At 49.5% G+C, this 23748-nt stretch overlaps 1 protein-coding gene and 1 long non-coding RNA gene across 8 annotated transcripts; one reads left to right on the top strand and one right to left on the bottom strand.

The window, feature by feature from the left end:
• Ms4a18 (membrane spanning 4-domains A18) lies at nt 1-17500 on the top strand. 4 transcript variants are annotated; one of them, XM_078045948.1, is made up of 8 exons: nt 1-138; nt 2251-2634; nt 4426-4917; nt 7235-7348; nt 12331-12387; nt 13951-14043; nt 16256-16369; nt 17077-17500. In XM_078045948.1, exons 3-8 carry the CDS (start codon nt 4435-4437, stop codon nt 17314-17316), a joined length of 1101 nt encoding a protein of 366 aa, XP_077902074.1. In that variant the 5' UTR covers nt 1-138; nt 2251-2634; nt 4426-4434; the 3' UTR covers nt 17317-17500. The 4 variants fall into 4 exon arrangements, with proteins under 4 accessions (XP_077902074.1, XP_005331696.2, XP_077902075.1 ...); XM_005331639.4 differs by having other exon boundaries at nt 2-138; nt 2538-2634; XM_078045949.1 differs by lacking the exon at nt 1-138 and having other exon boundaries at nt 2104-2258; nt 2538-2634.
• LOC144377014 (uncharacterized) lies at nt 4313-22311 on the bottom strand. 4 transcript variants are annotated; one of them, XR_013437492.1, is made up of 5 exons: nt 21995-22311; nt 13851-14053; nt 11963-12053; nt 5539-11215; nt 4313-4996 (listed from the first exon to the last, which is right to left on the bottom strand). It is a non-coding gene; the product is annotated as an uncharacterized LOC144377014 (long non-coding RNA). The 4 variants fall into 4 exon arrangements; XR_013437493.1 differs by having other exon boundaries at nt 5539-12086; XR_013437490.1 differs by having other exon boundaries at nt 5539-12053.
• Nucleotides 22312-23748: the final 1437 nt, after the last annotated feature.

The following is a 23748-nucleotide window of genomic DNA, read 5'->3' as shown; positions in this document are numbered from 1 at the left end:
CTGTACCTGAAACTGCAAGGAGGACTTTGGTCCTTGAAAGAGAAACCTAATATATGTTCCTTCATCTGGAATTTCTGGACCAGCTGTAAGAACCAGCAGACTGAAGAAGGAACCCCGAAGACTCACCAGGACCACAAGGTAAGGTTCCCGGGAGTTCCTCTGAGAGCCTCCACAGAGACCGGGCCACTTCAGGAGAGACCTGGGCCCTAGACAGGACCTGGGAAGTGCCTCTTGGGAGCTGCAGGGAGTCAGGATGCTCCTGTAGGTGAGCAAATCCAGCCTGATGGGGCCTCTCAACAACCTGGCCTTGGAAAAGGGGGGCCAGGCCACCTGGGAGGTAACCGAGAGTCAGAACAGGTCCCTGAGGCTAGTTCCCATCTCTGCAAGGACATTGCAGTGTCCCCCCAGAATGCTGGAAACCCTGCATCTGCTGGGAGACCCCTCTGAGTCCAGCCCTGGGTGCCTTGTGATCAGGATTATTCAGGGCCTGGAGCTGGCGATGCAGGGAAGCCTTCGGACAGACCTCCTGCTTTGCTCCTTGTCAGAGACCAGCTCCAACAAGGGGTCTCAGGATGGTGAGGAGTGGGCGAAAGGGGGGTGGAGAAACAACACAGACACCAAAGTGAAGGTGCTGATCCCAATCTTGTGAAGTTGATCATATATACTTTTCATTTTGGCAGGCTCTCAGTACTTTGTGGTTACAAAATAGGAATCATTATTCAAAGAAACAAAATATTACGTAGCTACAATTAGATCAGAAGAATGTCTCTTGGCTTAGGCATAAGCAAGCACTTTTCCTTTCAGTTCCCGTTTTGCTTTGAGCTGTTTCTGCTTAGTTAACTTTTAATAATAGTTAGAAATGTCCCAGACTCTTGGCCTATACCTTGACTGTTCTTTCTTGACTTACTGACTGGAACCGGTGCCATGGTTACAGCAAGTGGTTCGCTTGTTATTAATTTTTATCAAACAAGAGTAAGAGCACAAACCATTGTGCACAGGAACAAGAACAAGTTGACCAGTACTAAGCACTAATCTGTCTTCTTAACATTAATTATTCTTCTCTAGACTTTAATTTAATTTCTCAAAAACTTCCCTGACAGGAATACAGGGAGTTTTTCATTAAATATTAACAATTTATGCTCCACAGCTGAATCATTGCATTTAGAGCAAACAGATCTATTCTTTAGAAGTAGTTGCATTTGGGCTGGGGATGTGGCTCAAGCGGTAGCACCCTCGCCTGGCATGCGTGACGCCCGGATTCAATCCTCAGCACCACATACCAACAAAGATGTTGTGCCTGCCAAAAAACTAAAAAATAAATATTAAAAAAAAAATCTCTCTCTCTCACTCTCTCTTTAAAAAAAAAAGAAAGAAGTAGTTGCATTAATAGGGAAAGTCATGTTTTTTCCTTCATACTTAATGATCCTATGAGAAGTCACAACTATACTTATTAAAGGAATACAGAAACAAACCAGCCCATTCCCAGAAACACTGCGTTCCTCCAGAGGATGGACGCCTTGCACCATCCACCTCAGTAGGGCCTTGCCTTTGCCTGAGTCAGGGGAGGGGCGAAGCAGCTCCTGAGGTTTCCTGGCAGGAAGCAGAACTGAATGGGTCTCGGGGGCCCCTTACAGGGCTCAGTCTTCTGTGCCCATTGTCAGGTCTTCAGCTGTCTTGTTTGTCACACATAGAAGAATGAAGCCTGCTCTGAAAAGGAAGAGAGAACTAATCTATTGTCTCAGGTCATGAAGCAGAGCCAGGCATGCAGCACAGTATTCGTCATGAAAACAAAAGCTTTAATTCTCATAATTCAAACCTCAGTGTCAGCATTTCCTAGCTGTGTGTCTGTGCTCCAGTTACCTAACCTCTCTCAGCCTCCAGTACCTCAGCTGCAAAATGATCATGGTAATAATGGGTCACTGGAGGAACCGCCTTCCCCCTGCAGGCCTGAGAGGCATAAGCACTGGTGGTGGCTGTGGTTGTTCTTATGACCCACTCCCCTAGGAAACCTGCCCTTCCTTCCCAAAGCCAGGAGGGCTCGGGTCTAAGAGGTTGCACCTGCTGCCTGCCACAGCCTCCGTCTGCACTGTGGAGTCTCCTGGTGGATCTGAGATCCCTTAGAACAGTGACAGCACCTTGAAGTGAGCGTAGCAGCCAGGAAGGAGGAGTCTGAGGCCCGAGTCCACTACTAGAGCTGACCATGCACAGGCGGGCCCTTCCGGCTCACTGCCTCCTCTCCCTGCTTTGCAGAGATGTGGGTAAGAGCCACCTGAGCAAGAAGTCCTGGGGAATGGCTCAGCTGCCAGGTGGCAGACAGGTGTTTTCTTGAGCAATAGCAGAGCTGCAGGGGCCTTGGACACCAGCTAGAAGGTAGAAGAGGGAGAGCTAGGAATTTCCTGAATTCCTGCAGAGCCCGCGTTTTCGACATTTGGGATCCAAGGAAAGGGAAGTCACAAGGAGAAATGGGGGGTGTTTCTGAACAGTCATGGGTCTCAATCTTCTGCAGCAAATCCCCACTCCTCGATTCTCTGATCCAGTAGGTCTGTGGAGTGGACAGAGAATTCACATTTCTAGCAAGTGCCCTGGTGATCCTGAACCTGCTGGCCTGGAGACCACATTTTGAGATCCCCTACTGTAAGTATTGCAAACAAAATACTTTGGGGTTAATTAGGAAAAATGTTAAAAACCGGGGGCCTTCTGTTGTGGACGGTCTCTATATTTCAACAGAGAACAAGTGTAAAGTGGGTGTTTCCCCTGGGCCAGGCTCTGTGCTGCAAGCACCCATGATAAGAGACCAGAGCTTCTTATCATCTCTGCTTCATAGATAGGAGAGTGAGAGCTATGCCAGGGGCTCAAGGTCATGAAACTATTAAATGGAGAAACTGAGAAATGACCCCAGGGCTATCTGATCTCCTAGTCCCGATGCTGTCTTGCCTTTATTTTCCAGATGATTAAACATTAAACACTATCAATCCTTCAGTCTGCCCCAAACCCAAGTTGGCTGTGGGCAATTCACAGTGTTTCTCACTCTGTCAGCAGCTGGGACTCTGGGCTCTAGGATGGGTTCACTTTATCTTTATGGCTGGTGTAGAAAGGGCAGGAGCCTCCTGAGCACTTATGGCTGGATCAGGTCTGCAGCATTTGGTACCAGCGAGGTGGTTTTCTGCCAGCAAGGAGCGTACAATTTGGGTGACACAAGCCCAGCAACCCAAACAACCAACAACCCCAGGTGAATCACACAAGCTACCTTCCCCTGCTCTGCATGGGATCTCATCCCACCTAGTGCTGCTTCAAGGTTCTCAGGAGGTCACACGCCGGCCTGTGCCCTTTGCAAGCTTGCTGAGCTGAGCTGAGCAGCACAAGAGTTTAGAGCTTCTCCAGATTCCCTTTATCTGAGGTCAACCCAGGACTACATTCACGCTTTTCTCAACTGCCTCTTCTACTTAGAAATCAATTGAAACTGCGTGTGATTCAGGGTTTGACCATTCTCAGACCCTCTAGGACCCCAGAAAATGGCACAGAACATGTCATTGGCATCATTTCCTGCATTTGATCCCAAGAAATTCATCAGTTAAACACAGACCAACAGAATTCAACAAAGCGTCTCTGTGGTCCTGATCCCAACACCAGGTGGACAACCCTCAGGAAGAGGGGACAAGATGGGCATTCCCAGGCCACCTGGTCCACTGTCCCCCTGGGTGGCAAGGGTACATGGAGCCTGGGAAAGACAGTCTGCCTTTTCTTTCTAAAGCCAATGAGTGTTAAGGAACCATCCATAAACTAGCTAAATTAAACCCAGGAGCTAGCTAGCTGCTCATAGACTCCAAGAGCGAAAGTAGGTGGGGCTAATGAGAAACTTGAACCAGAAATTAAAAGGGCACAATCAAAGTCTCCCCTCCCCTCATTCTCCTTACTCTGAAGGGCTATCTCTTCCCCGCTGTGCATGGCATGCTCTTGACCCTCCAGCTCTGTATGGCTTCCCATCTCACAATAGTCCTCAAGTGCAATCCCAAATCCCCAGAAGAAAGGAACTATCAGCCATTCAAGGTCAGCTGTGCATCCCCAGACCCACCCACAGTGGCCAGGGTAAGGGGCAGGAAGGCCTGTGCCCATTCTGCAAACTCAAGGTAAGCAGACTGAAATACCAACTGCAGAGGCCTGAACAAAACCGCCAGCCAAAAGGTACCCAGGGTGGACAGGAGCTAAGCAGCCAGGAGACCTAGTCTCCAAATCCACCCCCACATAAAGAAAATAGAATGTCCCTAGAACATGGACTCCCAGGAAGGAAAGTAGCTTATTGGGTAGAGCAGCGTGGTAGGTGGTTTCCATTTTAATGAGGATGAAGCTGAACATAAGAATGAGGACAGATGGGTCATGCATTTTGTCAGAGGAGGAAAATGCACCTTCTTGTGTGTTCTGTGGCAGCTGCACACCATGTCCACACTGGAGAGTGGAACCAGCAATGTGCCCGGTGCTCATGCCCCAGCAAGTGTCCATGTCATCCAGCCCCGGTATCCGGTGACTTCAGAAAGCCACAAGCAACCTTCGGGGTTAACCACTTACCCACCCTCCATGACAGTGGTCCAGTGTGATACAGGAAGAACAAACTTAGCGCAGCCATTCCTAGTGTACCAGAATGCAGCGGGGGTGACCGGTGCACAGGGCCAGCTCACCGTGCTCCAGCCTCCAGCAGGAGGGCCCGGTTTGCAGACTTCGCCTGGAGTGACCCAGTACCCACTGGGAACAGCCCGTGTCCAGACCCTGCCTGGAGACCCTGAGAATCCTGCCATCGCCATCCCCGGGCTGACCCCCACCTCAGGCCAGTCCCCGTCGAACATGGCATGGAACATGTCATTTGCATCATTTCCTGCATTTGATCCCAAGAAATTCATCAATGATGAGGTCAGAACATTAGGGGTAAGTATGATGTCTTTTCTTCTACTTGGGTCACTTCATAAGGCCACTTCTGGTGCAGTTAGATGAGGAAAGCAAAGATCTGGAGAGCAAAGAACAAAGCAGGTGACAGTTTCTGGAGGCTGCACCCGGGAGGTCCCACAGACAGCAGTCCCCCTCCCCGTCTCCCTCCCCCTCTCCACCAGTTCCCTGTCTTTGGGGAGGCTGTAAAGTTGGTTAACCATCCCCTTCCTAGTTGTCAGGGCCAAAGGTCCACATCAGTTTCACTCAAAAGACCATCGACCAGGAAGTCATGTGATCCAGGTATCAGGGCTGGCTGGAGGCTGGGTGGACTCAGGCACATCCTTCCCTCTCTGGGCCTCAATTTTCTCATCGCTAAAGGGAGCAGATCTAGTGAGATCCTCTCTTAAATCCCTTCAGGTCCTGAGGCTCTGTGATCTCCTCCTCAACCAAGGGGATCCTGACCCTGACCTGCCTCCGCCAGCCTCATCTGGCCCCTGGAAAAGCTCCGGTCATCCCCCTCTTGGGGCAGAAGCCAGATCAGTCCTGTGGCAGACTGGAGGCCCAGCCAGTTCCTAGCAAGGGGACCGGCTTATAACAGATCCTCAGTCTGTACACACTCACCCATTCTATGTGACAGGGACTCAGAGCTGACCAGGTCACCACCCTCAAAGACCAGGGAGGGTCTTCACTCCGAGGCAGCTACTGCAATTATATCAGCTTCTGGCGTGGCCAGAGGATGCATGCCCTGCTCATCCTGGGCGCCCAGAGAGCTTCTGTGTGAGGTTGGAAGGCCAGGAAGCCAGAGAGCAAGCACAGGTCGGGAAGAGACTGACTCACGAAACCCCCTGTGGGTGGGTATGGTTAGCGCAGGCCCCCCAGGTGCCCATGTGCTGGACACTGTGTTCCCATCAACATGGCGATGTTGAGAGCTGATGAGGAACTGTAAGAAGTGTGGCACAGGGAAAGTGCTTGGGTCACTGGGTTCAGAAGAGAACTGCACAGTCCCCGTGGGGCTTCTGATTAGATGTCAAGAGCAGGTTCTGATCAAAATGGCAAGAGTGGCCCTTCCCCATCCTCTCTGGTTTCTCTGCCTCAAGGTGACAAAGCCAGGATTGTCTCACCAGGTCCTGCATCATGCAGTTTAAGCTTTTAGCCTCTGTACTGTGAGCTAAATAATCCTCTTTTCTCTGCATATTACCTAGACTCAGGTATTCCGTGGGAGCAACAGAAAACAGACTTAGCACACACCCCAATCTATCCTTCCTCACTGATCCTTCAGGAATAAAAATGTGGGTTTTACCAATGACAAAACTTATCAAAATCAATCTTAGTCTAAGTTCCATAAAACAGTGTCAAGAAAACAAATGCTGGTTGTGAGCATCAAGTGAGATTAGACATGTGTGTGGACCCTTCGAAAGGTAAAGCTAGCCTATGATATTGCACAGTGATTGGGATTTTGTAACATGATTACTCTCATCATTAACTAATACCGGATAAATCCTTGTTAATTTTGGCTTCCAGTGACTTTAAGGTATTTTGGAAGAATTTTTTGAAAATTTCTCAAAACAGAATTGAGTCAGCAAATGCCTGGGGATCCTGGTCAGCCACAGTGAAAGCTAAAAATGTGGGCTGTCTTTCATGGACTGAATTTCATTTTAGTGGGAAAATTATGCCAGCCCTCTGAAATACAGACCTAATGAGAACACAGACAAAAAAATCAAGCACATTGTCTTGTGAAGGGACGATCGTGTGAAATGCACATCTGTCACCAACTCATAGACACATGGGCCAGGAGAGTGGGACGCATCTGCTCAACCCTGGTCATTTGACCCCTGAGGAAACCGAGGCCCAGAGACACCCAGAGCCACCTCCCACCTCTCAGGAATAGCCATGCCGTGGGAGCCCAAATAGGAGGGGATCCATTCTGATGGGTCATCAGAAAAGGGTTTAGGTGACCCGTAGGAGAAGGTTAGAGGAGAAGGAAGGACAAGAGGGACAGGAGGTCTCCCAGGGCATGCATTGCCAAGGGAAACTGGCTAGTCATGGGAACGGCTGAAGAGAACTCGGGTGTGGGCAAGTGTCCGTGTGGGGCTTCCACACACCTCCCTGCAGGAACTGGCCAACGAGCTCCATGTGCGCTGCAGTCTCGCACGAGCCCTGCAGGCCAGCTTCTGAGAGCCCACCTTAGGAGGAAAGAAACCTGGGCACAGAGAGGTGGTCCCTCGAGTCATTCTGGAGCATCAGCGTGGCTGGAAGAGCAGCGTGGCAGCCCGTGGCCCCCAGCTCTGCCTCTCACCATCCTCTGGTCTCCTCCTAGGCCATCCAGATCATCATTGGCCTGATGCACGTTTTCTCTGGGATCAACCCTCTGCTGTATTCCGATCGTTCTGTGACTGGAATGTCAGGGTATCTGTTCTGGGGAGGATTATCCGTGAGTACAAAGCCTCCTTCCTGGGTCACCCAAGGGGGACAAGGAGAACATAAAGAAAGAGCAGGAATTTCCACTCACAGTCATAGGATGCTCAGAGCCAAGAGCCAGCCCTCCACCTCTACATACAGGTGTAGCAAAAGGTCAGCATCCAATTCACACCTGCCCAGCAGCAGCCCCTGCCTCCAGGGCACATTTGGGACACAAACCTTTATTGCTTTATGCCTTCTCCACTGCACTTCCTCAGGGATCTTTCTAGGAAACATCTCATAGGTAAATCAGAGCATATCCAGTCATGTGCTCACGAGAGCGCCTGCCTGCCAGTCACAGCAGCTGTGAAATTGTCAGGAATTAGGTAAGCTGGTTGTCGAGCTATTTGTCAACAAATGATCCACTGTTCTGCATCAAAAAAATCAGCAAATACTGCAAACCAGAGTCTTTTCCAAAACCACTGGCACCTCAGCAGGCAGATGGGAAGCCTTTCTGCTGACAGGCCACTAAGAATATGGAACTGAAGAAGTTAATTAACAGAGAAATGGACACCCATGTTGAGTGATTCTACTTGTGTGAGGGACCTAGATGAGTCAAATGCATAGAGAGAGGGGTAGCCCGGTTGTTTCCAGAGGCTATCCAATGGGGAGGTGGTATTGAATGGGGATAGTTAAGTGTGGGACAAGGAAAGGGATGTGGGTGTGGATGGTGGTGTTGCTGGTGCACAGTGCTGGTGAACTGCACACTCAAAGGTGGCTGGAATGAGTTTTAGGTTTGTGTGTCTAAAGGGAATAAAAATTAAAATTTTTAAAAAATGAAGAGTTAGGTTTCCATGACCTAACTCAAAACCCGAAGCATCACCAAGTTTTAAAACCCCAAGAGTATCCGCTCCCTGCTTATAGAAGTGGCCCCTATGCTCCATTTTGTGTTTCTCATTCCCATTCTTTGTGGTCCAGCCACATGCACCCACACGGCGTGCCTTTGCACGGGTATAAAGCCATGTGAATGACGCATGCTGCATCTTCACACTGCTCGCTCTGTCCCACTGCATATTCTGTTTTGGAGATTCGTCTGTGCCACAAGCAGCCATAGTTCATGTTGCACTGATGGGTCGTGATCTGCTGCATGAATACACTACAATTTACTTGTCCATTTTCTTGTCAACAAATGTCTAGGTTGATCTCAGTTCTGGGCAGTGCAAACCGTGCCACTGTAATTGGTTGTGTGTTGCACGTGGACAGGACTTCCTGTGTTACCACACTGTAAGTGGTCCCAGGTGTGCCTTGAGATATTGCCCCAGAGCCAATGAGATTTGTGGAAACCAGGGCAATTAAAACCAGGGCAAACATTAAAATTTCTGCCAGTCTGGTGGGAAATTTGAATTTCCATCTAATTATCAACGCTTTGAGCATCTTTTCATTATTGAACATTCAGTTTTCCCTTCTCTTCCGACATGCCAATTTTCTTTTTCTTTTTTCTTATTTTCTTTTGGGTTGTTTGTCTTTTTCTCCTTGATTCATTGGGATTCTTTGTAAATTCATGCTTCTTCTTTATTGATAATAATAATATTCCAGTTTTTTGACTGATCCTTTGATTTTTGGCTAATCCTTTTTTTATGGTATCTCCTGATGGACACAATATCTTAATCTGAATATGTCCTAATTTGTCAAAATTTTTGTGTTCTGTGCTTTTAGTGTCTTGCCGAGGTAATCTTTTCCTGTCCTAGGAAAAGATAAAGAGGTTCTTCTATGTTTTCCTCTGAATTTGTTTAAAGTTTACTTTTACCCTTAAATCCTTAATTTATTAGGGATTGATTCTGGTTATGTTATGTTAATGTCCAATTTTGATTTTTTTTTGTCTCTGTGAATTAGTAATTGTCCTAGGCTCTCCTTTGTCTGCTGACCTAAAAAGCCAAATATCATATGTCACATATGAATATGCGTGGGTCTGCTTCTGAGACCTCTCTCCTGTTCCACGTTGCTTGATCTGTCTTTGTAATTCTATATTACACTGTATTGATTACTATGTCTTTAGGCTAAATCTTTATATCTAAAATTTCCTGGAATTTGTTTTCCTTTTTAGCCAGGGGAGCCAAAACTAATGTTAGCTTTTGATCATCCATCTATATTTCAAGTTCCAAGAAACATTCTACTAAAAATTTTCTTCTGATTCTTCCAAGTGGCTTTTTTAAGCTGCAATATACTTTGATAGATATTTTTATTGTGTTATTTTAATGGCACAAAATTATGAGATACTGTGTGATAATTTGGTACATATAGACTTTATGATGATCAAATCAGGTCAATTGAACTTATTCTGAAGCCACAGATCAACATGGAAGGAATTCATGTCTTGCTGGCATTTATTCTTCTGATCTATGAATATGCATCAGAATTTAATACCTTTCAACATTTGTTAATTTTTACATTAAAAACTTTCATATCTTTATTACATTGTTCTGTAATTTTTTCTTCATCTCAAACATCTCTTGCTAGTATATAAACATGCAATTGACTTTTGCATATAAATCTCACATCTAATGAAATTACTAAACTTTCTTATTAATCCTAATGATTTGCTTCTAGAATCTTTTGGTATTTCTGTGTAGACTATGATATGTACTAATAATCACCCTGTTAGTGCTTCATGCTCAATCTGTCCATGGTTTTCATTTTCTTGTCTTATCATACTGGCTAGTACCCACTTCGGCTGTTTTAGATGCAACTGTCTGGGACTCGCTTATCACTTTTAGGATTTCAGATCATCCAGTTCAAAGCTCCTTTCCAATGTACAATCATCAGACAAAACACATTTTTAGAGCAGTGGCCAGTTATAACCATTTCTCATATAGCATCTCAATCATCTCATCAATAGAATAGAGAACTGGTCTGTTGTTCTGTAGTAAAGGGCTGGCCTCGCATGTAAAAGGTCCTGGGTTTGATCCCCAGCACTATTTTTTAAAGTCTTTTTTGCACATAAGGGAATGGAAGAGGCTTCAACAGAAATTCACAGAGATCTCTTATCTGTGCCACTATTCTATTCCAGGATGTCCTTCCTGAACTGCAGGGGACTTTGGTGGCATGGTTTTCAGCACTGTCACAGATCATCAGATATGTCAAATAGTTTCTTTAATCCACTGGGTTATTTTAAGACTTGGCATTTTTAAATTTGTTTGACAAACCTATTTGATTGCCACCGATTGAATGCTACTACTGACACTGGAGTGACTAAAAATTCAAATATAGTGGCCTAGAAAGACTTATATACAAAACACAAATTGATAAAGAAACACTCAGATCAGGTAGATAGCATATATATTTCCCTACGGACAAATAGAATGCTCAACAGTGCCCCCAGGACATAACGCTGGGTCAGCCAGACTCTGCACTCACCTGTTACCTGTAGTGATGGCACTGCCAGAGAGAAGTTTGCCAAAGAATAGTGACAATATCTGGGTACAGAGGAGCATTGCAGTGGGGACACTCAGCCCAAAGCAAACTGTGGGCAGAGTCGAGGAGGTTGAGGCAAAGGTGAGTTTTATGAGCAAAACGAGAGAAATCCACATAGGTGGCTTGGACACAAAGTTCACTGGTTTCAAGAGCCAAGGCACGAATTGGCTTGGCTCAGTGGTGGAGGTACCTTGCTGGCCAAGTGCCTGTCCAGAACATCTGGTCTGTATTGTTGTAGCCTAAAAGAATATTAAAGATAGACTTTGTTCCAGAAATACATACATATGTGTCAACATGCAGAACCAGTTGTGTGTGCAGAATAGGAAGGAATTTCCATTGGAAATTTCAGGAAGTCCTGAAACAGCACTGATGTCAGATGAGCAGGCATGAAGTCTTCCTCTCAAACTTCCTGGCTCTCACTTTCTGTGGACTGACAAGACCAAAGGTGTCAGCAACGACTGCACACTGATAACCTTGACCCAAGCTGCAAGCACAAGTCTGTACAGCAGTGACAGGAATAAGTGTCTCTTGGAGAAACCACTGGAACACAATGAAGTCCCCCTGTGAGGAAAGTCCCAGAAGGCTGAGGGCTGCAATCAGCACATGACGGGATGATCATGGCCGCCCCATGCTGCTGTCCTCTGCCAGAAGCCCTGCTGCAGGCTCCCAAGCCAGGCCCAACTTTATGCTCTATTCCTGCTGCCTTCTAGCCTCCGACAGTGACACAGGAAGTGAGTTCTTGGAGGAGAAACTTTAAGAGAGTCCAGAATGCCCTGAAAATCTCGCTGTCCTCCCCACTGAGAACACCATTCTAATTCTCCCACTTGAACAGCATGTCCCACTTGGAGGCAGAGAGGGCAGGGATCGTTATCCATGTCCATTAACTAGATGAGGAGACTGAATTTGGAGAGGTTGGATGCTACCATCACACCCTCATGGACAGAAAGTTCTGGAAGAAGGAGCTGAGTCCAGGCGCCTAGTTCAGCCTCTTCTAATTAGACTGAGCTTAGAGTCCAGCCTCCAGTGTTCCATGCCCATCACCTGCCTTGCATCATGGAGTGCTAGTTGGGACTCTCATGCAGGGTCCTGGAGCACAGTGAGGTGACCAGTCACAGAAGTAGAGCAGGATCCCAGGTCTCCTGACTCCCAGCACCAAGGCTCTGCCCACCACACCAACCTGACTTTGGTTGTCCAAGATCCAGTCCATGTTAGGCAGAGTGAGCAATAAGTGAGCAGTGACATGCCCAGGCAACGTCCTCAAGGAGAACCTGTAGAAGGTGATGATAATGAGACAGAGCACCCTGAAACAAGATTCAGAGGAAGGGAGGCTTTAGACTCGGCTCACAGGGGTCAGAGCATCACAGCACTCAGTGCGCTGGGCACGTCCACTGGGATGGGGAAAATGTTGGAAAGAAGGAAACAGTTTGCATATTTTTCTGGAACAAAATGTGTAGAACTTGCAGACTGAGGGAAGATCCACCTCTGAATGGATGGCTGTCATTTTTAACGTTCTGCAAAACGTATCATTCTTTTTTGTCTGCATAGTACATTGCCTCTGGATCCCTGTCTGTATTGGCTGAGAAGGACCCCAGCCCATGTGTGGTGAGTTTGATGCCTTCTTTGGTGACCCTGAGTGTTAATGTTTTCCCCTCCCAATCATGGAAAAGAGGTCCCACAGTGGCAGAGTGGCCCAGGGCTGGGTTCAGAACCTTCACCCAGCTCATCCCATTACATCTGCACGACTCTAGGAAGTTCTGTTGTCCCTGTATTGTAGATGAGGAAACTGAGGCCCAGAGAGGTCACAGGTCTTATGTGAAGTCACACACTGAACACAGGGCACAGCTGGGACTTGGACCCAGAGCGCTGATTCCAAACCTGTGCTTCCAGTTATCACAAGAATTCAGTTGCTAAAAACCACTTGGCTCTTTGGGAAACTCGTGAGAGTTTGAGAGCAGTGCCCGCGGGGATGGTGCCTGGCAGCCGCCTCCCTGGCAGCTGCCTCCCTGGCACTTCTTGTCTTCCTCTTTGGCTGGACCTGGGAAGTCTGCTTTGAACAATGGCACAGGGCACAGCCACAGGGCACAGGGCATAGCATTCCCTGGAGCCTTTAGGGTGTCATTCAACATCCAGAAAAACATTCGCTCATGTGTTGAGCTTGTTGTGGCCTCTAAGAAGCTTGGGAATGAGTGCAGAGCTCCATGGTGGCCCCCTTCACCCCTGCCCAAGCCCTCCTTCCCCTCAACCCCTTCTCCCCTCTGCAGGCATCGGATCTGTCTCCCGCCATGTGAAGAAGGCAGTAGGCTGAGGGGCTGGGTGATCTCACTGCAGTGTCCCCAGACACCAATCTCCTTCCCCAGGACAAATGTCCACTGCCCCCATCTGCTTTCCTTACTTCATCCCTCCCAAAGGACAGATCCCCCCAGATACCCCAACATCAGCTCAGCTCACACTGCTTCTTCATGTCCCAACAAGACTGGTTGAACCCTGTCCCCCAATCTCTGGGGAGTCGAGAGCCCTCTAATGGTGTCTGCCAATTCCTGGGCATCCCCTAACCCCCTTGCTCTGCTGTGGACATCTGAGTGACATCTCTGCTTCAGGCTCTGTCCCACAGCTGTCCCAGGCTCAGCCCAAATGTGGCCCACAGCCCCTGTCTCCTTCCCCATACCCCTCAGGGAGGCAGCCTGAGTAGGAGTCGGTGTGAAGAATTGCAGGACGTCAGCATCTCATCACAGAGAAGCAGATCCCTTAACATTGACCATTAGACTTTCTGGCCCTGAAAACCTTCCCCTGTCACCCTCCAGCCCTGGCTGTAGCCCTCCACCTCAGGAGCCACGTCCCTCCCACACCCTCCTCCCAAGGCAAGCCTGGGATCCCCGCTCAGCTCCCTGCAGAGCACCTGGGCCCTGTCCTTGTGTCTTTCCAACCCAGCCTTCGAACCTCATTTCCTGTCCCTCTACTTAGTGAGGTGTTGGCCAAGCAAAGGGGGCCCCGGTCCTAGGGGGACCTGCACAGTGATTCCCGAACAATTCCCACCTCACTCTGCTTGGAATCCCCTGGCTTCTTACCTCTTTCCTGCACAGACTTTTCTCTTTTCTCCCACCTCCCTATGTTGCCAGATGCTGGGCTTTGGGCCCTGCTCATGTTGTCTCCCTCTGTGTCCTCCAGGTGAACGGCAGCATCGCCATGAACGTGGTCAGTGCGGTCTTCTCCCTGACGGGCATCTCCATTTTCATTCTAGATATGTCCGTTCCAAGGGAGGTGAGCAATCCTGCCAAAGGACAAGAGGGATCACAGGGTTAATTCCAGAGCAGGAGGGAATTCCAACAGAATTCCAACCTAGTAAGATGAGCACTGTGTCCACCAAGTATGACCCTCACCAAACTCCGTGGCTGTGGAGGCCACCATCATGAACCTCACTTCACAGAGAGGACAGAGAGGAGGAGACAGCGGGGCCCTTCTTTTACCGCCCCCCCCCACATCCTGTTTAGAGGGAGCAAGTGCTCAGGTTTGCAGCCAGGGCACCTCCCACTCACATCCACAATGGAATGCACAAGATGACCTGCCCCGGGAACCTACTGAGGGCAGCCTGTCACTGGGAGAAGAGGTGCTGAAGCTAGCTTCCTGTCTTATTTGGGGGCTGCAGAAGCAGATGCAGGAGCAAGACTCAGGTGCAGGGCATTTCTGTCAGAGGTGAACCCAGGAGGCCCCAGCAGGGGAGGGAGCAAAGGAAGGGGGAGCCAGGATGAAGGGCGTGGTCAGGCAGGTGACCACAGGAGCTCCCTCCTGGTGGGAGTCTGGCAGAGTGAGGAGTGGGTGTCTCAGTTCTGGCCTGCACTGGACGAGGGAGCAGGTAGGGAGCTCCCAACTCCACTCAGTCCTTGGTTGAAAACTGCTGCTGAGGCCACCAATTCCCAGGTGCTTCCTGTCTGCCCTGCACGTGGGCAAAGCAGTCTCCTGGCCAAGGGAAGCCCTCAGGCATGTGATGAGGCTGGAAGACAGGTGGCGGGGGTGGAAATAGGGCCACTGGGACCCAGGAAGGACCTCAGTAGCATTGACACAGTACTCAGCAGGCCTGAAGAGCAAGGGCAAGAATAACTGTTCCTCAATGAGCCGTGACCCTGTCCTCCCTCAGGACTAACCGAGCAGGCAGGGAGGGCTGGCAGGGCCCAGGGTCTCTATCCAGACCTGTGTGCAGGTGAGGTGCTCCCTACGGAAAGGGCTCCTGCAGGCTCTAGGATGAAGTGACTCTGCTGATGTAATGTGGCATCTAGAGGATGCAGCAAGCCACAAACCAGGCCAGGTGTTGGCCTCTGGAGTCCCCTGGGAGGGACAGAATGTCCTCATCAAGGGTGGGCTATAGTCCTGGGGAATCAAGAGGCCAACATCTACTGGTCCTAAAAGCAGTCATTGGGCATCGTGACCTCTGTCATGAATGACCACTAGTGTACTGGCACCCAGAGGCTTTGGAATTTCCTTAGGCAAGGGGCCAGTCCTCTCTGCCTCAGAGGGGAAGAGTGTAGAGGGGACCACAGGATGATCTCCATGACCCCTCCACCCCACTGGGGATGCACATGATCCTAATTACACCGAGTTCTATGGGGTCTCTTGATCTGTCCTGGCCTCCCTCTTAGCAGAAGCTCCTCAAGCTCTGAGTCCCCATGGCCACCCTCCAAGGACAGCATCCATATAGCATCATAAGGATCAGGCCACAGAAGCCAGGAGCCAAGCAGAGCCGATGATCACACGCTCATAGGTGTCTGTCCCAACAGCCCCTGTCACCAATCACCTGGTCTGTGAGCTTGTTGAGGCACATCTCAGCCTGGGTTCTTCTCATGCGACTTTGAGACCTATCGTTAATTTGGGAGAGAAGCAAACAGGAACCCAAGGGGCAAGGCAGCTGGGGTCTTCATACACCGAACCCTGATGGTCATTAATAGAGGGCTGCCCTCCAGGGGCCTCTTTCCTGAGCTGCAGACCTGCTGTGCCAATAGCAGCGTGGGCTCTGGAGGCCAGAGGAAGCCGCAAGGCAGAGAAAGGCAGGTGTTGTAAGAGAGGTGTTCAGGGGTGTCCGTGGGGGGGACGAGCAAACAAGAACACATCCATGTGCAGGAGAGTGGTGCACCCCAGCCCCACAGGGACGGAGCCTGGGACCCTCCAGACCCTGCCCTCTGTGAGTCTCCATCTGATGGTCCATTTGTATATGTAAATGTCCTTTATAATGTCAAAGGGACAAAAATCCAACAATTAGTTTAAAGAATGCAGGTCCTGACGGTTGGGCATCAGGTAAGGTCCACTAAGTGGACAGGAAGGGCACACAAAGGGGTGCCCAGAGGATCTGCTCAAGAGACCACTGCAGAGGGTCTCAGGCCTTCCAGATGAGGCATGTGGCACTTGTCTAAGGTGAGCCCTGAGTGTCACCTAGATAGTCAACCCGAAGGACTAAAGTGCTTCCATTCCTGTCTGCCTCTAGATTAACATGAAGGCCTACGTGGGTAGTCTCCTGCCCTTTGTCCTCTTGGAGTTCTTCCTCACATGTGTGGTCTCGCATTTTGGGTGCCAGGCTGTCTGCTGGAGACGCTTTGAGGTCAGTGTCCCAGGAATCAGAGCGTGCTCCTGCGGGGGGCGGGGGGCGGGGGGGAGTAGCAAGACATGACCAAAGACAGACAAATGAGGCCTGACAAAGAACGTATCGGATAAGCTTTGCTGCATAACAAATGACCCCAAAATTTAGTGATTTAAAAAAAAGCAACCATTTATTGAGCTCTTGATTCTGAATACAATCAGTCTGGGCAATCATCAGTGAGTCCGTCTGCTGGTCTTAGATGGACGCGCTCTTGCATCTGTAGCCAGCTACCAGGTGGGAAGACCTGTGTACGGAGCCCTTGATGGAACAGTTCCTCTCTGATCCACGGGCTATCTCATCCTCTGGTAGGCCAGCCTGAGCTCCTTCACAGAGTGACCGTTCCACAGAGTCGTAAAACATGGCAGCTCCCTCAGCAAGCTCTCTTGTCCTCACTTGTGTCACACTTGCTAATCTTCCCGGGCCAAAGCCATTCACCTGGCTTTGTAATCAGTTTTGCAGTCGATAAGTCTTCCCTCTCTCCACAAATTACTAGCACTTATACAACATGCAAAATATGCTCATCCCTGTCCCAGGAAAGCCCTGTGACTAAGCCCAGCATCTGTGAGAGAAGGTCCACCAAGGCATGGAAACAGGAAGGGGAAGAATTAGTGACCATTTTACGGTTTACTACAGAAGAAGATGATGGTCTTGTGTCCTTTGCCTTTCAGAACATGACAATAGGTTCAAGCATATTCAGCTTCAACACAGCCAACATGACCGCCAGCCACATCCACACTCCTGACATCCCTGTCAACGCAGCCACCAGCCCTGCCAACCCTACCACCAGCCCTGCCAACCCTACCACCAGCCCTGCCAACCCTACCACCAGTCCTGCCAAACCTAGCTGCCCTGACAACGTTCCCCCTGAACCCATGTACCAAGATGTACCTGATTATGGTCGGAGATAGACGTGGCAGGTGTCTATTCCAAGTCTCAGGAGGAGGCACTACAGAAGAAAGACTCCTTACTTCCTGAACCTCCCATGACCTTGACCCTAGCTTCATTGCTAGGCCAGTATCAACCACCATCTTCTCCCCTCTTCATTCCTAAACCTGATTTTTATTTGTTACTAATATTTTTACTTCATACATATTTCCCCCTTGGCTCTAGATCTCTTTCAGCCACGGTGAACTGCGAGGTGCTTTTTAAGCCCGTTGCCCAGTTGTGCACCCTATTGAGAGGCTGGCTCTAGACTGGTCTGCAGTCTGGTGAGGGTCCAACTCCCAACCTTCCTCCCCCGACTCTGACCGTGACAGTCTCACCCCCAAGGGGGAGGGAACGTGATACAGGGCGTGTGCACCGCCAGCCATCTGCGAGTGCCCCAGCACCCCTGGGTGTGTGAGCGGGAGACAAGGGGCACCCAGGCTGCCCGCTGGGGCTGCAGAATGCATGGCACCCCTCCCCCACAGACAGAGCTGCTTGGGATGGGCCATGGTGGAGGTGCCCGTGGAATCCAAGACTGCGCATGAAGGTCCTTCCCTCGGTTGCACAAAGGTCTCTGTGGCCAGCGGTCCCCACAGGACGTTCCAGCCCATTGATTGAGAACTGGCTGCATGACTGCTCCCTCCTCTCTCTGGTGTCCCTCTGCCTTCTTTCCTGTGTGACAATAGGCCACACTGTCGGGATGTGGGGGCCACAGGTCTGGTGCTCCTGACAGACCTCCCGGGTTCTTTCCACTGGAAGCATCTTCCAGGGAACCTCGCCCTTGCTCATGTGGCCATGCCCCTGCTGTCCTCTGGAACGAGCTGTGCTCGGGCACCTCTTCTCCACCTGCAGCGAGGAGGGGAGGCAACAAGATGAGTGAACCCCTAGGCTACTGCAGTGCCAGCCACAGGCTCCCCACAGTCTCCTCTGGAGACACATTTGTGTCACCAGTCACCAGAGGGCCCTGAGACTACCATATTATGCTCTCCCCACACTGCGCCAGGATGTGGTTCCCAAGACCACTCTCACGCCAGAGCCACATTCTGGGGAGTAAGGGCAGTGGGCCGCTCCCATGGGCACGGCACCTGTACTTCACTGAGCGCAGGTATTGAATCTCCAGTGGTAGTACAGGTGGATGTGAACCCATCTTATAGATGAGGACACTGAGGCTGAAGGAATCCCTCCTCTGAGCCAGTCACTGAGGGGTGGACACAATGCAGGGTTCCCTGTCTGCTGACCCACAGCCAGCCCTCTTTCCACCCGACACCGGCTCATCTGGTTTCCCTTTTCCATAAAAGTCTCCATTTCTGTTCCCCAGGCAGGAGAAGACAAGCCCCGCTGTCTGGGAAGCAGCATGACTGGGAGCCATCTGAGATGGTTCCTGGGAGAGCAGGGGGTTGGAGTCCTTGTGTGGGGGGCGTCCATTGTCACCCACAGGTGAGCACATCTAGAGGTTGGCATCCTACGCCTTCAGCTCAAGGCATCAAGCTCCCCATCACCTCTGCTCAGGACCTGGCCACAAGCAGTCCCGGACCTGCAGCCCCAGTGCAGAGCATGGCCCCGGAGGGTGCAGGAGAGGGAAGGGGAGCAGGTCCATGCCGCACCTACAAGGTGCTGGACAGGGTGCTAGAAGCTTCCCTCCATTCTTGTTGTACTAGGTGCTGTACCAGATCGTAAGGGTACAAACAGGAGGTGGGAATCAAGATATTCCATAACGGATGCACAGACACTGAAAAATCACAACGGAAAAAGGCTGAGGAGCTGGGGCAGGGCGCTGGTGGGTCCCTGGTAGCCCAGGATTAACCCTTCCATTGCTGGAGCATGCAGAGGAGAAGCTGTGTCAGAGGAGGGGGCTGAGCACTGGGAAGGTGGGTAAGTGGAATGAGAGCCCTTTAATATTATAGTAACCAGTCTTCTGTGACAGCGTTTCCCAGCAACATATCAGCCCAGGGTATAAATTGAACATGGCCCCGACCCCTGGACCTCACCCTCCAGTGCAGAGGCCAAGCAGAGAGGTGTGAAGAGATGGCAGTGGCTCCAACCTAGACACACACACACACACACACACACACACACACGCACACTCCTGAGGAATGTCACCTGCAACCACTTAGCAACATGCACCCACCACCCCTCTGCTGATACAGCCACCCTCTGCTGGTGGAGGACCCAGAGGAGGTGACCTTCCTATGTTAGACCAGGACACAAGAAAAGACCACTGACTCCAATTAAAATCAAATTAAAGCAAGCTTATTATTTCGATTGGCCGGGCTGCCTCTCCCACTCAAAACCACGGGAACCAGACAGCACCCCAGCTTTCCTGCAGCCCAGCTTTATAGCCCAGAAAGTTACACAAGGGGGGGGTTACAGATAACAAAACTCTGATGAGCATAACAAAAAGGTTTTCATTTTTGCTGGCCCCGACGTCAGAATTTATGAAGACCATTAGAGCCTCAGAGGGGGTTGTTATCTGGCCAGGGAAGGCCAAGATTTGTGAGATGTCACTAAAGTTTCAGAGAGGGCTGCTATCTGGCCAGAGAGCCAGGCATGGGTGAGTTCAAGGCACGGGCAGGCATTCCAAGCAGGTTCAGAATTTGCAGTAATTTATAGTAAAGCCGAAATTAGCTTTTCATGGCTTTGTGGTGAGATGGCTCCCAATTTTAAGAGAAAATCAGGCTGGGTCTATCACCTACCCCATGCCATTAAGAACCACTGAGTTCATTGATGGCACCATTATTGATGATCAAACAAAATTGGAAACATCAATAGCCAGGTGTGTTGGCACACACCTGTAATCCCAGATCCCAGCTATTCAGGAGGTTGAGGTAGAAGGATCGAATGTTTGAGACCAGCCTGAGCAACTTAGCAAAACCCTGTCTAAAAATAAACAACAAAAAGGGCTGGGGATGTGACTCAAAGCACCCCTGAGTTCAATCCCCAGCACCACACACACACACACACACACACACACACACACACCAAAATGTCCTTTTGGCCAGGTGTGGTGGGGCACACCTGTGATCCCAATGGCTCAGAAGGCTGAGGCAGGAGGATCACAAGTTCAAAGCCAGCCTCAGCAAAAGCGATATGCTAAGCAACTCGGTGAGACTCTGTCTCTAAATAAAATACAAAATAGGGCTGGGGATGTGACTCAGTGGACTCAGTGCCCCTGAGTTCAATCCTGGCTACCCACCCCCCCACAGAAAAAAAACACTTTGGTAGGAACTAGAGGACTACAAAAGCTACATGGTCCAACAAGGACAACTTAGCAGCTGTAAAGAGGAGTGCACATATACACCTAATTAAAATAAATAACTTTTAAAAAGAGGGGTTCACATGATCTCCAGATCTGCTTGAGATGATCTCCAGGATGTCTTTTTAAGTGGAAAAAACTGCACAGAATAATATAAATAGTCCGATACTTTTGTATGAAAAGAGATGAATATAAATAGATATTCTTACAGATATTGTGTGTGTATATATATACAACCCTCCCCACGTTGGTAGACAGAAGTAAAGCAGTTACTATCAAAATAACAGCTGGATCCTTTGTATGTAGAGGCAAATTGGGTCTAAAATTTACAGGAAAAGGCCAAGGAATTAAAATATCCAAAGCAATTTTGAAAAATAAGAATAAGCTGGAAGAAACACAGTATTTGATTTTAAGACGTATTATATGACTATGCTCATCAAGACGGTGTGACATTGGCACCTGTCAGCACAGCAGAACAGAGAGTCTAGGTCCACTCTTCTACACAAACTGAGGTTGACAAAGGCACAAAAATAATTCAGTAGAGGAAGATTGGTCATTTCTACCCACAGTATCAGAACAACTTGGCGCTTGGCCAAAAAATTAAAAGGAACTCAATCTAAATCTCAGGCCTTATGCAAAACATTAACTCAAAATTAAAGATCTAATCTCAAAATGTAGAACTATAAAATTTATAGAAAAAAAAATGTAAGAGAAAACCTTTGAGACCTGGAGTGTTTAGATATAACATCAAAGATACAATTCACAGAACAAGAACACATGGATAAATTGAACTTAAAATTCAAATTTTTGCTCTGTAAAACATCTCATAGAAAAGATTAAAAGTTGCCAGGTGCGGTGGCTCACGCCTGCCATCCCAGCGGCTCAGGAGGCTGGAGCAGGAGGATCATGAGTTTAAAGCCAGCCTCAGCAGCTTAGAGAGGCCCTGTCTCAAAATGTAAAAAAAAAAAAAAAAAAAAAAAATTTGAAGGGCTGGGGATGTGGATCAGAGGTTAAGCACCCCTGAGTCCAATCCTAGTACTAAAAAAAATGATAAAAAGTCACAAATTAGGAGAAAATGTTTGCAAATGGTATATCTGACAAAGACTATAAAGAACTCTCCAAACTCAATCTAATCACAAAATGGAATAAAGCCTTCACTAGTTTAACAAAGAAAATGTGGGACTGCAAATAAGTACATGCAAAGAAGTTCAATGTCATTAGCCATGACGCTATGACAAAACAGCACTAATCACCTGTCAGAATAGCTCAAACTGAAAACGGGCAAATACCAAGTGCTAGAGAAAACTCAGAACAACCAGAGTCCCTTAGGCTACTGTCGGGATTGCATATGGCGCTGCCACTCTGGGAAAAACTCTGGCTGATCATTAAAAAGTAGAATACGCACTTACCACATGCCAAGGCACCCTCACTCCTGGGTTCTCTTCCTATAAAGTAACGCAAGGCAGCCTTCGGAACTGGGCATCTTCAGCAAAGAACAGCTGGGGGCTGGGGCGCAGCCCAAGGTAGAAGCTCCGGGAGCTGCAGACTCAGCCTCAGCATGCTGGGGGGCGGGGGTGGAGAGGTGAGGAATTCCTAGAGGAACCGGCAGAACAAGCAGGTTTAGACTTCCAAACGCAGAGATTGCTAAGGCAGCAGTCCTGCCATCTCTGCGCAGAGAAGGGTCTAGGCATCTGCAGTAAAGGTGAATTTGCCTCCTGCCTCTAGGCAGAAAAGGGCGGAGAGGGTGGAAAACCCGCCTCCTGGTGTTGGCTGCTGCCCAGTAGCCTTCAGTTCAAAAGGAACTGTATGTCAAGAGGCCTGGCTGGACTCAGCTCCGGGATGTCCAACCACAAAAGAAATCATATATAAATATTCATCTCTACCATATAGGATGGAAAGACTTTTTGTTTTCCTTTCCCAAAGAAATAGATTGGAGAAAGCTTCTTGAAAAAAAAGAGGTACATTTGGGGATGACGGCCTCCCTTTAGTCCACACCACCATCTGGTGGAAAAGGCAATCCCAGAAGATCCCATGCCACACGATTCCACGGTAGATGTCCTCAGTGATCCAGCTAAGGCCAAAAAGGGACTAATTGGACCATCAAGAGTAGTAACAATGGCAACAGTGAAAACATCAGTGACTGAACCACTCAGCTTCATCATCAGACCAAAAAAAACAACTAACCATCTTTGGGGACTGCTTGGCACCCCTATGATACTATGAAATAAACTGACAGTGGACAGATTCACAGGAGAGAAGATATTCAAATTTATTACGTGTGCGCACACAGGATCTCACAAAACCCATCTGGTGCCAGGGCCCCGGCTGGGCGCTTCCTGTGCTGCAGAATCACAGGTCTGGGCTCTGGGGGTGGGCAGCGGGCAGCAGGCTCTGGGAGGCAGGGGCGGGGAGGGGAGGCTCACGGTGGAAACAGTGTAGACAACGGTGCCTCCTTATGCAGATGAAGTTCACTGGGTAATAAAAGTTGTCTACAGGAGATTAAGTGACAGCCTGTGACAGCTGTGACATTGACCTTCAGTCTCCCGTGACAGTAAGACGTCTTCCCTGGTTGATGAAATGGGGGGAGAGGGCTTACGACGATTGTGTGGGCTTTGGAGGGTCTGTCGTTAGGCAGATGGGACTTCAGAGAAAGCCCCTCCCTGCTCTCCAGGAGAAGGGGGAGAGGGAAGGCAGGGCGAGGCCAGAGAGGCCTTGGTCCCCTGCTGGAAGCATGGGGAGGCCATAACGCCACACCTCGAAGTGACCTTTTATGATCCAGGATGCTGCCTTATCTGGTGCCTGGCCTGTGGAGTTGCTTATATGACAGCCAATGAGGCCACCATAAAGAGACAGATTGCTTCCCGCGGCTGTCGCCACAGATGCACTGCATCCAGAGCAAACAGCCCCAAGCCCCACACACCGCAGAGAGCACTTGCTCTCCCTGCAGCCAGTCGGTTGGCGGATCCCACCTGGGCTTGGCAGGCTCGTCATGCCTTGGTGTTTGCTGAGGGTCAGCTCGGTGCCCTCCAACTGTGACTGCCCCTGTGGGGCCACTGCAGGGACAGCCGGGCTGGCGAGGCTGTCCCATGTGCCCCACCCTCCAGCAGTCTGGCCCAGACACAATGCTGCTGCTCACAGTACCAAGAGAGCCAGAGGCCAGCAA

This window comes from Ictidomys tridecemlineatus, chromosome 4 (genome assembly GCF_052094955.1).
Source record: "Ictidomys tridecemlineatus isolate mIctTri1 chromosome 4, mIctTri1.hap1, whole genome shotgun sequence".
Classification (NCBI taxonomy): Eukaryota; Metazoa; Chordata; class Mammalia; order Rodentia; family Sciuridae; genus Ictidomys; species Ictidomys tridecemlineatus.
The sequence above is the reverse complement of the archived record's forward strand: the minus strand, read 5'-3'. Positions and strand labels throughout refer to the sequence as shown.

Excerpts from the sequence above, each read along its gene's own strand:
- Ms4a18 (XM_078045948.1), top strand. The coding sequence starts at position 4,435 with ATGTCCACACTGGAGAGTGGAACCAGCAATGTGCCCGGTGCTCATGCC. Across the intron at positions 7,349-12,330 it reads TGTTCTGGGGAGGATTATCC|TACATTGCCTCTGGATCCCT; the intron begins GTGAGTACAAAG and ends TTGTCTGCATAG. Across the intron at positions 14,044-16,255 it reads ATATGTCCGTTCCAAGGGAG|ATTAACATGAAGGCCTACGT; the intron begins GTGAGCAATCCT and ends GTCTGCCTCTAG.